The 15853-nt window shown below is 48.8% G+C and overlaps 1 protein-coding gene across 16 annotated transcripts in view; it reads right to left on the bottom strand.

The window, feature by feature from the left end:
- The window catches only part of LOC138916653 (liprin-alpha-1-like), a 102146-nt gene that overhangs the window by 77680 nt on the left and 8613 nt on the right, over positions 1–15853 (bottom strand). For 3 of the 16 annotated variants that reach the window (XM_070229700.1, XM_070229702.1, XM_070229706.1), the window contains exon 2: positions 7606–7974. The exons of 11 other annotated variants lie outside the window; for them this stretch is intronic. In XM_070229700.1, coding sequence (XP_070085801.1) covers positions 7606–7659 — 54 coding nt within the window. In that variant the 5' untranslated portion in view covers positions 7660–7974. Of the gene's footprint in view, positions 1–7605; positions 8028–15853 lie in introns of all 16 variants that reach the window. 2 more of the 16 variants (XM_070229701.1, XM_070229703.1) reach the window with 1 other exon arrangement.

The raw sequence follows: 15853 nt of genomic DNA, 5'->3' as shown, positions 1-15853 counted from the left end.
TAAATCTGCCTATAATATTGGGAAATAAATAGTATCTCTACTTTACAGACGACAAAACGGTCTCAGAAGTGAAATATCTTGGCCAAGATCAGAAAGTTAGTAAGCAGAGGATCCAAGATTTGACACGGGTGTGGAGGGGGAGGTAGAGGAGGAGGGGAGGGTGGGAAAGAAGAGGAAGCCACGCAGCAGTCAGTGAAAAAGCAGACTGTTCCACGCTCACCCAGCAAGCCCACCGCCATCATCCCACGGGGAGAAAGAGGCTGGCCACACGCCCCACAGGAGATCTTTTTGTGATTTCTTTTGCCCCCTCAAGAATGACCTTGATCCTACTCTTTCATCTGCGTTTTTCTTAAAGCTGGTGGCATTTTGAAAAACGGGAGAAAAGATAAAAGGAATCACAGTAAAACCAGCCCCAAGCACCAAATCTGTCGTCTCCTAGAGATGGGAGCGACTCTGAATCCCAGTAGGAATCGGAGTTGGTCCGAGCAGACCTCACAGGGGTGACCTCGGCCTGGAGAGGCAGCTGGGGTCTGATGAAAGCGAGGAGAGGGAGAGGCAGTACCCGAGCAGGGAATCGCGCAGGACGAGGCGTCAGGGAAGGGGAGCAGAGTGAGCAGACTGGTTGGGCAGAGTGAAGGGGCATTTACAGAGGGAAAGATGTGGGAAAGGTGAATAAAGCCAGAACATGGAGCCATGAATGCCAAACTGCCAAACACCTGCTGCCATGGATAGGCCCTGCCAAAACCTTCTCATGCCAGAGGTCTGGGTTACCCTGGGAGCTAGGTGGCCTGGAAAGGAAGAAAGCACAAGCAAAGCCACCTCATGTAGACACCAAGGCCCCACGAACGGCCCAAGCTAGCGCACCAGAGCACAAAGGAAAACAGAAACGACGTGAGAGCAGAAAACACGGACAGAGCTGCGGACTGGCCCAGCAGGATGAGCGAGGAAGGGCAGAGGAGGCACGTGAAGTGGGGAGGGAGGCGGGGAGACTCGAGGCTGACCAAGGAGGAAGGCGGAGCAGGACCCTGGACTGAGACACAGCAGGACGTCTACGGGCCGTCTAAGGGATATGGCAAAACTCGGGGCTGGGCATGCAGGAGCATCCCAAATGTGGAGCTCCAGACAGAAACGTGGCGATCATCTTCAAAAAGGGGACGGGTGACCCCACAGAGACGAAGGAATCTCCAAGATGACGACTAGAGCAGAGGGAGCAGAGGGCTAGGATTTAACGTATTTCCTAGTCAGTGGCACAAAACTTTCGTTCAAATGAAAATAATTACCCAAGAATGTGTGGATAGCAAGTGCTTCCTTTCCCTCCGTCCTTCCCGCAGAGGTTTTCCAACTGGAACGAACCTAATGCCCGCCAGCGAGCGCAGCAAGCAGAACCACGGAGACCCGAGCACAGGCGGTTCAGGAGCTCCCTGGAAATTAAATTACTGGCAATGCTTAAAGTTACTGCAAATTAGCACTACGTGTGTCACTATCTCTTTACACGGCATTACTATAAAACTTCCCAGCAGAGGCTCTTCAGACGAATTTACAACTGAAGGAACACCGGCAGCGTTTCAAAGCACAGAGAAACCCGCATCCCGAGTCCCAGACACGGTGGGCAGTGACGCCCTGCCCTCCACAGCTCGTGGGTTTCCAGGCCAGGCGGGGGCACGGGCTCGCAGCCTGGAAGCCGCGGAAAGAGCGGCTACTGTATTAACGCTTCCAGGTCTGCTGGAAACAGCTCCCTTCCCGCAGCGCCCAGCCCTGTGGACACAGTTGGGGAACATGAAGGGGAACGAACTGGACGTTAAGGGTTTGTACAAACTACGCAGAACCTATAATCAGGAATCTGCTTCCACACAATCTCTTAGTTCATCGTCAAACTTCGTTAGGAACAACTATTTCTATGGTTTGCACAAGAAAACAACCTCGGAATGCACATTCTCTCCAACTTAAACCCTTTATTCTAACCACCTACTACTTTGTCCTGCATGGGCCTTTCTCCCACTCTGGTGACTGTCAGGCACCCACCATACACACATCAAAAAGACACGCTGTCCAGTTTGTGAAACTGTCTCACAGAAATGGAGTCAAGATCATCAGGAAGGAGAATAAAAGTAACAAACGGGGGGGGGGGGCGGTATATAACTCCAAATCCCTAATCCCCGGGTTTATTTAACACGTGTTCTCTTCCGTTCTCGGGGAAGTCAGGGCAGGGGAGGGGGAGGTGGCAGTTGGCCCCGATAATCCCAGCCAGGAGGAGCGTTCCAGCTGCCATGTAAGTAACACTAAACTGCCTTCTCCAGCTGCAGAGGCACAGCTGCAGTGATTTCAGGCACGCTGTCACAATTTGTCACCTGTTTTGGCTGCCTGGCCTCTGAGCCCCTCACCAGGCCTGGGAACAGCACCGGGCCAGAGGAGCTGAGAGCCCCAGGCACTTACTCTCCCGGCCTCTCCTGCATTTGGGGCAGCGCAGGACGGCCCCAGGCCTGCCAATCTCAGACTTGAGACAAGAAGCGAGCAGTGTGCAGAGGCATCCTTTAATCGCGGGCCCCGCCGGGCAAGGATGCGGCAGGGGGGCAGCACTGGACCGAGACACGCCTGGTGTGGATGCGGCAGGGGGGCAGCACTGGACCGAGGCACGCCTGGTGAGGATGCGGCAGGGGGGGCAGCACTGGACCGAGGCACGCCTGGTGAGGATGCGGCAGGGGGGCAGCACTGGACCGAGGTACGCCAGCTCAGGATGCGGCAGGGGGGCAGCACTGGACTGAGGCACGCCTGGTGAGGATGCGGGAGGGGGGCAGCACTGGACCGCAACACACCCGGGGGGGCCTCCAGAGCTCTTCTCCCACCCTCCCATTGACGCGGGGAACCAAAGGCCTTAGAATAATTTATTTCTCTGCACGGATCACCAGGCAGCTTGTCGCTAAGCCCCCTGACTCAGCAAGTTTATTTTACTCATTACTTGTATTCTCACAATGTAGAACTTCACCCATCTTTCTCTACGAAAAGTATGAACGCACAGTAAAAACACCACCGCCTTTCAGATAAAATACCCCACACTGTGGACATACGGGGTGGAGAGAGAGACTGTCACTCTGTCCACCACACATTTGCATACCGTTTGCACTTTTTCTTCGTCATTCTCCTTTTTTCCCTATTGGTCACGGTTAACTGTGGGAGTCAGAGGGAAGCACTCTTCACCATAACCAATCTCCACACTCATTCGCTACCGGCCTCTGAAGGGGCTCCCAAACCTCTCCGTGCCTCAATTCCTTCACTGTCAGACGGGCTGCGGAACAGGCCCCTGCCTTCCAGCACTATTTATAGTAGAAAGAATGCTCTACAGTACTGTTATGAGACTCAGGGAGATAACTCACAGAAAGAGGCTTAGAAGCAATAAATGCTGGCTATTATCTCATTTAATCCCCCAAACATCTGTCTACCCAGCCCTTGGACAGACAGTGCCTAACACACGGCAGACAATCAATATTTGCTGAAGCAAAACCGACAGTTACCGTCCCTAACTGACGGATGAGAACTCCGAAGGCTCAGAGACGAGGTAACTGACGCAGGGAACTCGGCGAGGATGGGGCGCGAGTCCGCCGACTGCCCACCAGGCTGCTTCCTCCGAGCCTTGCCCACCGGGACCGAGGGAGACCGGGGGTCTACCTACAGAGACGGACGGCAGCACAGGAGACAGGGCGGCACACACCCACACACCTGCTGCCACTGTCCTCTGCAGTCAGTCTGTCCGCCGGAGGAGGGACAGGCACTCAGCACGTTGCGTGAGGCGCCTTCAAACAGCACGAAGAAGGAGACGCCAGCTGGCTGACGGTCTCCCTTCCGTGTGTATCTCTGCGGGAGCTACAGGAGCTGAGCCACAAAACAGCCAAGTAAAATTCTATACGGGACTTCTTTAACTCTGTGCATCAACTGCATTTCACACTCAGTCAAAAATGAAGTCTTTCATATTTTCATTTGCATGAAAATAACACATCAGACTATCCTAGAATTAATACTCTTCAAAATACCCTTGCCCTGCCACAGCTGTTTCTATTGCAGGGCGCGCAGGCTATCGCGACCTCACCTGTCACTCACGTTTTCCCCATGAACTATTTTTAAGGCGGGAGCAAGAGTGTGTCCTAGCTTCTTAGCAGCACCCCGGGATTTCCAGAGATGTTAAGGGCTCAGAGACATTGATTAGTCTTCTTCAGCATGGCGCTACACGAAATCAATTTCCATATTACTACTGGCAAAGGTTTAAAAATACATAGGCAGGAGGGATAATTACCCATTTGCAAAGCAGAAAAACTTGGAAATGCAAGATATGCTTCAAGCTCCCAGATTATTTTCAGAGAAAGAGGAAATTTCCTCCTCAGAATAAGAATGAGCCTCTGGAAGCCACAAAGAACTCCCTCGGTGGACCTTCCCTGCCCAGCGAACCGCGATCCAAGTCAGCAGAGCTCGGCCAAGAGCTTCCTTCCAGCCACAGGGAAAAACCTACCAAGTGGAAACATTTTGTCCGCTCTCTCATGAGCATTAGCAAGCGCCGACAAGGCTTTCCCTATGCTTCATTTCTGAGAGTGAAAGGGGCACGACTGCTAATTGCCTGAGGATAAGAGGCAAAACCCAGGCCTACCCTCAGGCAAACCGGACCGTGGTCCCCCACCTAGAAGGCGTGAGTGGGACAGGGACGGGAGGAGCAAGACTTCCGACTATGCCTTTTTCTATACTTCTCGTTTTTGAATCACGTAAAAGCTTTATGTATTTGAAGAAAAATTAACTCCAGAAGAACAATGTAAACCCTAAACTTAAGAAGCAGCAGAAACAAATGAACTTTGCAACTTCCAACAGAAGGCCCGATTTGGGCAGGAACACCAACGGGCACTCCAACTGTTTATCAAATGTTGTGCGGTTATGTTACTTCACATTGCTTTGAAACCCATTATTCTAGCTATGTATTCTTAAGATAGGTTTATTCTAAGATCCAAAAGAACTACAAAGAAACTCTAAAACTTCACTCAACAGGATGATTATAACAATACGATATTAAAAGGTTTAAACTATTTTATGTGTATCATAGGATAAAAAAATTAAGGCTAATATCATTAGAAATCAAAACTGTCAGTCTAAGACAAGAAGTATAAAATAAGGGCCGGCCCCGGGGTCGAGTGGTTAAGTTCATGCGCTCCGCTTCGGGGGCCCAGGGTTTCGCGGGTTCGGATCCGGGGAGCAGACATGGCACTGCTCGTCAGGCCACACTGAGGCGGCATCCCACGTGCCACAACTAGAAGGACCTGCAACTGAGATATACAACTATGTATCGGGGGGTTGGGGGAGATCAAGCAGAAAAAAGAAAAAAGAAAAAAAGAAAGAAAGAAATTAAGGGGAAAAAACTAGGTTTAATTTGTAAAGGAAATACCAATATGAAATCCAGGTTTTTCTTTTTGTCAAGATTTTTCTCCAGCTCTGTCCCGAAAAGAACCTAGATGTGAACCTCTGTGACAGTGAGCACACCGAGCCCCCAGATACTGATTTCTAAACAGCATTTCCCCACCAAAAGGAACCAGGGCTCCTCAGAGGAACGACTGCAGATCTGAGGCAGGAGAAACACAAAGTGGGTCTGCGACAAATTCTGTGTCAGGAAACAACGGAGCATTCAAAGACTAATAGGGCCCTGGTGAAAGGACACAGGAGCCCAGCTGAGGGGACAATCTGAGTATCCAAAGGAATAATGATGATAACTGACTGCGATACACTGAATAAATACAAATGCAAGGGGCCACAGCAACTGAGAGAGAGAAAGAGAACAGAAAGGGATGCTCCTTACTGAAGAGGAGCAGCTAACAAATGAAGGAGGATTGAGTCAGAAAAATCACCACTTTGCAACCTCCAGTACAGGACCCGGTTCGGGCAGGAACACCAATGGGCACTCCGACTACTAGAAGGCCCCAGCTGACCAGGAAGGTCGCTGGGAATGGGCTCCCTGTCTGTGGCCCTCCGCAGACGCCCGAGGAAGCTCCGGGAGAGTCCAGCGTGGTCTGCAGTCACAGCCAGGGCCCGCTGCCCCACCTCCAACCACAAGAACGGGCCCACAGGAACTCATGTCCCTCCCGAGGTGATGCCAAAACCAGGGGGAAGGAGGTGAGGCTGGGAGGCAAAAGCGAGAGATGTTAAACCCATGAAGTGGGAATTACACATTATTTATGCTTTAAATGGTTTCTAAAAATAAATAGATGCTGGCATCTATTACTTTTCTAACTTGCTCAGGAATAAAGGATGTAAACACGCTAAGTTGTTATGGTGAACATCCTTATGCCGAAAGTCCCCTCCAGAAAGCAACCATTTCTGGAGCAGAAGTAAAACTGCTCGGGCAGAATACGAGCACTTTTGAAGATCTTTATTCACAGGGCGAAACTGGTTCTCCAAAAGAGTTAGTTATCAAATTACTTAGCAGTCGTTAGCACGAAGAATCAGCAAGCAGAACACAGGGTGAGTAAAAAAGACCGCCTTCTCTGAGAACAGCATATTTACAAAGAAGTTTCCAGAAAACAACACATCTGCATGTGAGGAACTGCCCACAGCTCAGCGCGGCGGGTGCCAGACCACAGGGGGCCGGGGCGGGAGAGGCCACGGGAGCCAACCGCTCCTCGAATCACCCTGATGGAAAAAACGGTCCAGCTCTCGCCAGTGCACCTCAGAGGCGGGCTCCGACAGGACAGGCACACGCCTCAGGACCTGCAGACTGCAGGCTGAGGAAGAGGCGAAGCGGGCTCCCCGGTTTCTGAGCCCCTGGCTGGGGGGAGGCCACACTGCTCACAGGAGGAGGGACAGACGAGGGCAAAGGATGGTTGTGGCCGATGTTGAACTGAAGGAACCCAAAGACCGCCCAAACGGAGGTAGAGAGCGTGGCGCTGAGGCAGGTCTCTGCGAGACAGAGCAGAGGGCGTGGCTGAAAGTACAGGGATCACGGCCTCCCCAAGTCCGCCTGCACAGACACCCAGGACAAAACAGCCACGGCTGCAGCCACCGCACCGTCCACACATTTCACCTGCTCCAGCTGAACCCACACAGCCCTTCCGTCCTCCAGCTCTCCTTGCACAACTGAAACATACCTGGGTTATGCGCCCCTTACTACATCCTGACTCTTCGGCACCTAGAACAGTGCCTGCCCCGTAACAGGCACTCGGGAAGTATCTGAACACAGTGCTGTGCTCGTGACAGGCGTACACACACAGCCGTTACACACCCGCCACTGAAACATTCTCTAGCTCTGCAACATCATACACATGCACACTGCTCTGCGCTCTGTGGGGTGGGCGATGTGAACGGGACTTTAGTGCTGGCCCAAAGCACTAACTTCACAGCTCAACCCAGGCATCAGGAGTGCCTTCTTGGACCAACGGTTCCTACTCCCCATCCGTTCTTGCCTCCAGCTCAACCCATTCTCCACACAGCACCAGCGTCATAAAAACCCACCCAAATCACCTCAACCCCTTCCTGAGAAGCCACAATACCCTGGGGCCCTCAGAAGTCCTTAAAAACAAAACAAAAATCCCAGCTCTGCTGGGGAAGGCTCCACCTGACTCCCAACTCCCTGGTCCCCCTCACCTTGTTCGTCTTTTCCCTCCGCCTCCGGTCCAGGAACCTCCGCAACAGCTTCATGGCCTGACGCGGCCAAGTTGTTCCTTGCCCCTGGCCTTGGCCCCAGCAGGCCCAGCACCGGGAAAGCGCTCAGGCTGGCTCCGCTCAGCTTCAGATCTTGGCTCAAACGTGAGCCCTCCGAAAGGCCTTTGCTGGACCACGGTGTGCACACAGGCGGCCTGCCCACACACCGGGTCGTGTCTTTCCTCTTAACTACTTCCTCCTGTCAGGGTGCGCTCACAACCTGTACTGATCGTGAGAAAGGATCCGCTCTGTCAGCTCTCTGAGGACTGCGATCCTGTGTGCCTCCACCACTGTCTCCCAGGAGCACGGAACCTGGAACCCGGAACCAGATATAGTCACAGAGGGGCTGGGGGTGGCGCTGGCTCCTGCAGACGATTAAAGGGACAGAAACAGGAAGACAAGAAGGCAGAGCTGGGGGCCGGCCCGGTGGCACAGTGGTTAAGTTCACACTCTTCACTTGGGCGGCGTGGGGTTTGCTGGTTCGGACCCCGAGGGCGGACCTGCACACCACTTGTCAGGCCAGGCTGCGGCAGGCATCCCACACATAAAGCAGAGGAATTATGGGCACGGATGTTAGCTCAGGGCCAGTCTTCCTCAGCAAAAAGAAGAGGATTCACAAAAAGAAAAAAAGAAGGCGGGGCCAGCCCCGTGGCACGGCACTTAGGTTTGCACGTTCCGCTTCTCTGCGGCCCAGGGTTCGCCAGTTCGGAACCCGGGTGCGGACATGGCACCGCTTGGCATGCCATGCTGTGGTAGGCATCCCACATATAAAGTAGAGGAAGATGGGCATGGATGTTAGCTCAGGGCCAGTCTTCCTCAGCAAAAACAGGAGGACTGGCAGTAGTTAGCTCAGGGCTAATCTTCCTCAAAAAAGAAAAGAAGGCAGGGCTGCTTTCAAAGAGATGGCAAGTTGAGTGTGTAGAAAAGAGACAAGATGCAAATAGTCCAATACTACTTTGAAGGGATATATTTAACTGTTTCATAAACCAAACACAACAGAAATAAGCCTGATTTTCTGGGGGGTCTGCCACCTCCTCCTACAAGAGCAGCAGTCAGTAACGGCCACCAGAGGGGCACTATCTAAACTGAAGGGGACGTCTAGAATGGACCCTCAGTCAGCAGTCACTGAGCTAGTCTCACCTCATGCGGACTACGAGGTCAATTCTCCCTCATTTACTCACCAGCTTAAGCCCAGCAAGGGCTTGATGAAGCCTTGCTAAGAGCACTCAGGATGAAACGACAGGGGCGCGCCGCACCCCACTGGAGATTAGAGCAGTCCCCGGGAGAAGCCTGGGTTCCTCCACCAGAGCCTCTCCACTTGGCACCTGCTTCCTGAATAGTAGTAACTCCTCGTTGTGGGGGCCGCACTGCAGAATGTGTAGGAGCACCCCTGCCCCTAGCTGTGACAACCAGAACACCCCAGACACTGCCCAGTGTCTGCACCTTCCTCTGTCACCCCAACCACCCGAGCTGTCCCCCGCATCATCTTTCGTCCTTTCTCCTCCTGCCGACCGGGCTGCACCTGCACCTTCTTCCTTTCCAGCCCCCAGCACACCTCATACCGCTACCAGTTTAGCCTCGACCTGTGCTCTGACAACCAACACACCCGACACAGGTCGACTCAGGCGTCACGAGGTCGTGGCTTTAAGACCTTACTCCCGAGGGCGTTCTGAGTCCTACAGACACGCCCCGTCTCAGGCATTGGTGGACTCTGGGGGACCCACAACTGGGGTCCCACCCACAATTCAACCCAAATAGATTCTCTTTTCTCAGTCTTACATACTGGAGCTCTCTGAGTGAGACGTCTTATTAAAATCTCATTCGGTGCTTTCAAAAACACTGTAAAATCACTGCACTAGATTTCAAGAACAAAATCTGCATTTTCAACTTTAAAATGAAACCGGAGGGAAGCTTAAAAGCAGTAATTTGTTTAAACACTCAAAGTGAAGACTCACATGTGATCAATTCACAGAATGTCACTTAACCCCTTCCAACTCTTAAGCCTTCTCCTCTGCCACTGCCAGCCTGTCATCACAAAGCCTGCCCTGGGCTGGCTCAGGGCAAGGGGAAGAGGAGGGAGCAGTGCCAGGATGGAGCGTCCGCGCAGCAGCTGAGAGAGGAGCCAGGAGCGGAGGTGCTGCCTGTGTGTCCTGGTGGGGTGGGCCACCTGCTCCGTCTTTCCCTGTGTACGTGGCTGGGCCAGGGCAAACGGGATGCTGAGTAGAAAAAGAACAGGGGGTACTAAGCAAGGACTAGTGGGTTTAGGTTGCTCTCATAACAATAACGATCACTATACTTACTAGGACTCTGACATCTTGCTTCAGATGGAGAGGGAACACCGATTTGTTTGCCCACGTCCAGCTACATACACGAACAGCCTGCAGGAGATCCACTCACCAACAACTAGAAAAGCTGGATACACTTTTAAGACTGTTTGAAGGCATCAAGGAGATACTGAGGCAGCCAACTGGAGGGGCAAAGATTCCAAACAAAAGGGCAGCCCACTGAGGCCAGTCTAACATTCCGAGAGCCACTCTCTCCCTCAGGGCATGGGACGATCAGGTGTTCCTCAGGGATTTGGGGAAATGCACCAATAAGCTGGGAAGAAAACAGCAGAAAGCCAAGCAGAAAGTACTGGCTAACAGAGCTCTGGAGAGTTCCATGGGGCTGGGAAGACAGAAATTCAAATACAGGCCTGACAAATCAGACGGGACTTAAGGCGCCAAGATCTCTGAGAAAAGGGAGGCAGAGAAAATGAGCCCAGCACTGTGCAAAAACTGCCTGACAGGCTGAGCCTTCAGGAATCTCATTGTCTTCAGGTGACAAAAATTGGGCTTCAGGACCTGCCAAGGAGGAGGGGCCCCGGGAAACACTTCAGGCTTTCAGATGGAGACCCGGGGGCTACACACTGGGTGAGAGGGCAGATGAAGGCAGCTTATAAGGACTGAGGCTTACAAAGACCGAATCCAGCCTAGAGTCGCTCAGAAGCTGGCTGAACGGAGAGTGTCTGTCCTCTGGGTGTGTGTCAGAGGAAGCGCTGAGGGAAGACAGCATCACCTAGAGTCTCCACAGGTTTTCATCCATAACGCCCAAGGTTCACTTAGAAAAATAACAACAAACAGGACCAAGAGAAAAAAGGAAAACAGAAATAGAAACAGACCCTGGGGTGACCCATACAGTGTAGTTATCAGATGCAGACTTCAACTGGTCAAAAATAGACTTGACAAAATGAAAATTTTCACCAAAGAATCAAAACAGATTCTAGAACTGAAAAATAGGGTAAGTGAAATTAAGAACCCAATCTATGGGTTTAAGCTCAGGTTGAACACAACTGAAGAGAGGATCAGTGAACCAGAAGACAGGTCAGTAAAAAACAGCCAGATAGAAGTCACAAGAAAAAAGTCTGGAAAATACAGAAGGAGCCCAAAAGACATGTAGGACACGGTAAAAGGTCTAATGTCCATATAAATGGGGACTCCCAAAGTGAGGAAAGACAGAACAGGGAGTAAGAAACATCTACAGACAATGGTCAAAACTTGTCTGAAATTGATGAAGGAATCAAGCCATTGACTCAACAAAGAAAACCACACTTTGGTTTTCAGCAGTCCTTCGGAGTGTGCCTAAGGCAAGAACAAAGTGTCAAAAGGAGCCAGACGAAAAAAGGCACCACCTTCAGTGGGACAACAGGAACACTGAGAGCTGACTTTTTAAGGACAGGGAAGGAAGCCAGACGACAATGGATTGGCATCTATAAAATGCCGAAAGAAAATAACCACCAACCTGGAATCCTATACCCAATAGAAAGTCAAGACAAAATATAGACTTTTCACTTCAAAAGTGAAGACAAAATATAGACTTTTCAGGAAACAAGAATGAGACAACTCATTGCCCACAGGCGTGAACTAAAAGGATTATGAAAGCAGTTCTTCAGGGAAAAGTAGTCTCTGACAGAAATACGAAAAAACGAGGAGTGAAGAGCAACAGAAAGGGTCACTACGAGAATCAACCTTCATAAGCACTAACTGTACAAAACGAGGATAATGCCAAAAATGTATCTAAAATTCAAAAGTATGATAATGACACAGGAGGCGGGAGGGAGTTCAGTGCAGTTCAACTGTCAAAGGAAACAGCAGTGTCAGGAGGTAGTAAAAGCAGTAAATAAGGCTCAAATGTAAAATGCACCCTGTATCTAGGAATGTACACAGCCAACAACCTAAGAGAGAAGTACCGAACTAAACACCACGATACGTCTAACAGAAGGCCAGAGAGAAACACAGCACAGCATAGGTGGAACAAACAGAGAACAGATAGTAACATGGTACCTACAAACCAAAGTACCAGCAATTATATTTAAATGGAGCAAACGCTCTAATTAAAAGATAAAAATCGTCAAATTGATTAAAATCAAACTAGCTGTATACTCTCCACAGAGGCACGCTTAAAAATACAAGATCACAGACAGGTGAAAGCAAAACATCCCCAGGCCAACGCTACCTAAGAGAACACCGATGTGGCAAAGATCACTATCAAATAAAGCAGCCTCGACAGCAAGAAGCCTGACTAACGAGGAGCATTTCACAATGATAAAGTGCAATCCACCAAGAAGATAAAAACGCTAAATCTGAATGCACCTCACAACACGATCTCAAAAGACAGAAAAATTGATAGAAATAGAAAAGGAGAAACAACCAAAGCCAACATCACAGTGGGAGGCTTTAAGACACATCTCTCAGTAACTGATAGAAAAAACAGACCCAAAAAAAGTACGGGTGTAGGGGTCGGCCCAGTGGTGCAGCAGTCAAGTTCCCACGTCCCACTTCGGTGGCCTGGGGTTCGGCGGTTCAGATCCTGGCTGCAGACCTACACACTGCTCATCAAGCCATGCTGTGGCAGGCGCCCCACGTATAAAGTAGAGGGAGACGGGCACAGGTGTTAGCTCAGGGCCAGCCTTCTTCAGCAAAAAGAGGAGGACTGACGGTAGATGTTAGCTCAGGGCTAATCTTCCTCAAAAAAAACAAAGTAAGAGTGTAGAACTGGGCTGCCCAGTAAACAGTCACATGCAGCTATTAAGTACCTGAAATGTGCCTACTTCAAATTGAGACGTGTTGCAAGAATGCACACCAGATTTTAAAGACTTATCACAACAAAAAGAAGGCAAAATATTTCAGTAGTCTTTTCATGTTGATTACACATTGAAATTATAATATTTTGGATATTTAGGTTAAATAAAATACATTATCAAAATTAATTTCACCTATTTCTTTTTACTTTATGTAATGTGGCTACTAGAATCTAAATTATATGATTAGCAAACTTGATCTAACTGGTATACATACAACACTGCATTCTCACCGATAAATAACATTTTCAAGGGCCCAAGGAACGTTTAACAAAAATGAATGTACGCTGGGCCATTAGGAAAGCTCGACTCATTTCAAAACGTTGAAATAATGCAGGGTGTACGTAGAGATTACAACAGACTGACAGTTTACGTCCCCCTAAAATTCGTCAGCCCCAAGGTGATGGTATCAGGAGGCGGGGACTCTGCGAGGTGATTAGTCTGGAGTTGAGAGAGCTCCCTCGCCCCCTCCGCCATGTGAGGACAGTGAGAGGCTGGCCGTCTACGAACCAGGAAGCGGCCCCTCACCAGCCACGGAATCTGCCGGTGCCTTGATCCGGGACTTCACAGCCTCCAGAACGATGCGAAATAAACTTCTGTTGTTCAGAAACCAGTTAGTCTATGCATCTGATTATAGCAGCCCCAAAAGACCAAGACAGGGATCTTCATGCAAGGAAGGTAGAAACCAACAAAAAGCTAACCAGAGAATCCCCACAAACGTTGGGAAGTCAAGTGACATAATTCTTTAAAAACTTTATGAGTAAAAAAAGATACCACGATGAACATCAGAACATGTTTTCACACAAGAGAGAACGAAAATCTGGCTTTCAAAACTTGCGGGATGCAGCTAAAGGTGCACTTACAGGGCCAGCTGGAGCCTCACATACATAGACTGGAAAAGACGAAAGAGCCAAAATCAGTTAAGCATCTATCTCAAGAAACTAGAAAAAAGAACAGCAAACAGAACACAAAGCAAATGGAAGGAAAAAAGCATAAATTAACAAAATAGAGAACAAATACTAAACAGAAAAAAATCAATAAAGCCAAAAGCTGTCCTTTGAAAGGGCTACTACAATTCATAAGACTAGCAAGACCGATGAAGAAAAAGAGAAAAGGACAAATTACCAATATCAAAAATTTTTAAAAGGGGATATTACAAGAGATCTTGCACAAAATAAGGATATTATGAACCATATTACACTTAATAATCGGAAAGTTTGGGTGGCCTGAACAAATTCCTAGGAAAAAAGAGCATCTTACCCAAACAGACACAAGAAGAAATATAAAATCAGAAAAATCCTATTTCCACGTGAATAACTGAATCTGAAACTAAAAGCCTTCTCACAAAGAAAACCTTACACCAGCTGGTTTTGCTGGTCAATTCTTCCAAAACTGCAAGGAAGAAAACACCAGTCTCACAGGGGCTCTTCTGGGAATCAACAAGGAACGCTTTCCACCTTGTGTGTTAGGAGACGAGCATGAGCCAAACCTAACAAGGACAACACAAGACAGCAAAGTTACAGACCAAGCTCTCACAAACACAGACGCAACAATCTTAAAATATTAACAAACAAAATCCGGGGAAAGCAGAATACATCAAGGTCAGGTTGGGATTCTTCTAGAATTGCAAACTAAAAGGTAAATCACCACATAAAAGGGAAAAAACTGGACTGTCTCAAAAGATGCAGAAAATGCACTTAAGAAAATTTAATAATTTAATTCATGATTTAAAAAAACACTTAGCAAACTAATAGAGGAGAATTTGGATATTTCGATAAAAATATTTATGGAAAAGCTACAGCCAACATCAGATATAACAGTGAGATACCGAAAGCCTTCCCTCTGACACTGGGAGGGAGACGAGGATCCCTACCCTCACCACTTCTACTCAGCACTGTGCTGGAGGTCCCAGCCAGGCCAGCGAGGCAAGAAAAAGAAAAACGAGTACAGCACTTGGAAACAAAAAAGAAAAGAAACTGTCTCTTGCAGACATACTTGTGAACACCTACAAAATACAAGAAGAATTACTATTAGAAATAAATGGATTTAGCAAGTGAATACGCAGAAATCAATTCTATCACTATATAACAGTAATAAACAATTACATAATATATTTATAATAAAATAAGAAATGTGAAATATCTATGAATAAATGTAATTAAACATGTAGACGATATATATACAGAAAACTGTATAGTATTAAGACAAATTAAAGAAGAGCTAAATAAATAGAAGGCTATATTGTGTTCATGGATTTTAAAACCCATGTTTTTTCCCTCCGAGGAAGACTAGCCCTGAGCTAACATCTGCTGCCAATCCTCCTCTTTTGGCTGAGGAAGACTGGCCCTGAGCTAATGTCCATGCCCATCTTCCTCCACTTTATACGTGGGACGCCTGCCACAGCACGGCTTGATAAGTGGTGCGCAGGTCCACAGCCGGGATCCAAACCTGCAAACCCTGGGCCGCCAAAGCAGAGCGCAAACTTAACCGCCGCACACCGCGTGGGCCCCTGTAAGACCAATATTAAGAAGCTGTCATTTCTCCCCACGCTAGTCTACAGATGAAACGCAATCTCAGTGAAAATCAGAGCACGTTTTCCGGGGAGAGGCGGCCACGCAGACTCTACATTTTAACCGAGGATGTAAAGGGTGAAGATTAGCCCAGCTAGCCTTGCACAAGAACGAGGCTGGGGGACTCAAATTACCAGATGCCAGGACAGGCTAAATCTACAGCAATTTACACAGCGTGCTGCTTGTGCAAAGACGACAGAAAGACCAACGGGGCAGAGCGGAGTCTAGATCCAGGCCCGTATATTTACGGTCACTTGCCTGATGACACAGACGACACTGTCGTGCACTGGGGAGAGGAGGGTCTGTTTAATAAATTATTCTCGGTCAACTGTATAGCATACACTTAAGGAAAAAAAAGGAACCTTGGCCGTTATCTCACACCACAAACAAAAATCACTTTCAGATGGATTACAGGTCTAAATGTGAAAGATAAAATCATAAAGCTTTTACAGGATAATATCTTCATGATCTTTGTGATACTATCTTCCAATGAACACAAAGA

Source organism: Equus caballus, chromosome 12 (genome assembly GCF_041296265.1).
Source record: "Equus caballus isolate H_3958 breed thoroughbred chromosome 12, TB-T2T, whole genome shotgun sequence".
NCBI lineage: Eukaryota > Metazoa > Chordata > Mammalia > Perissodactyla > Equidae > Equus > Equus caballus.
Note: the sequence above shows the minus strand (reverse complement) of the source record. Positions and strands in the feature narration are given on the sequence as shown.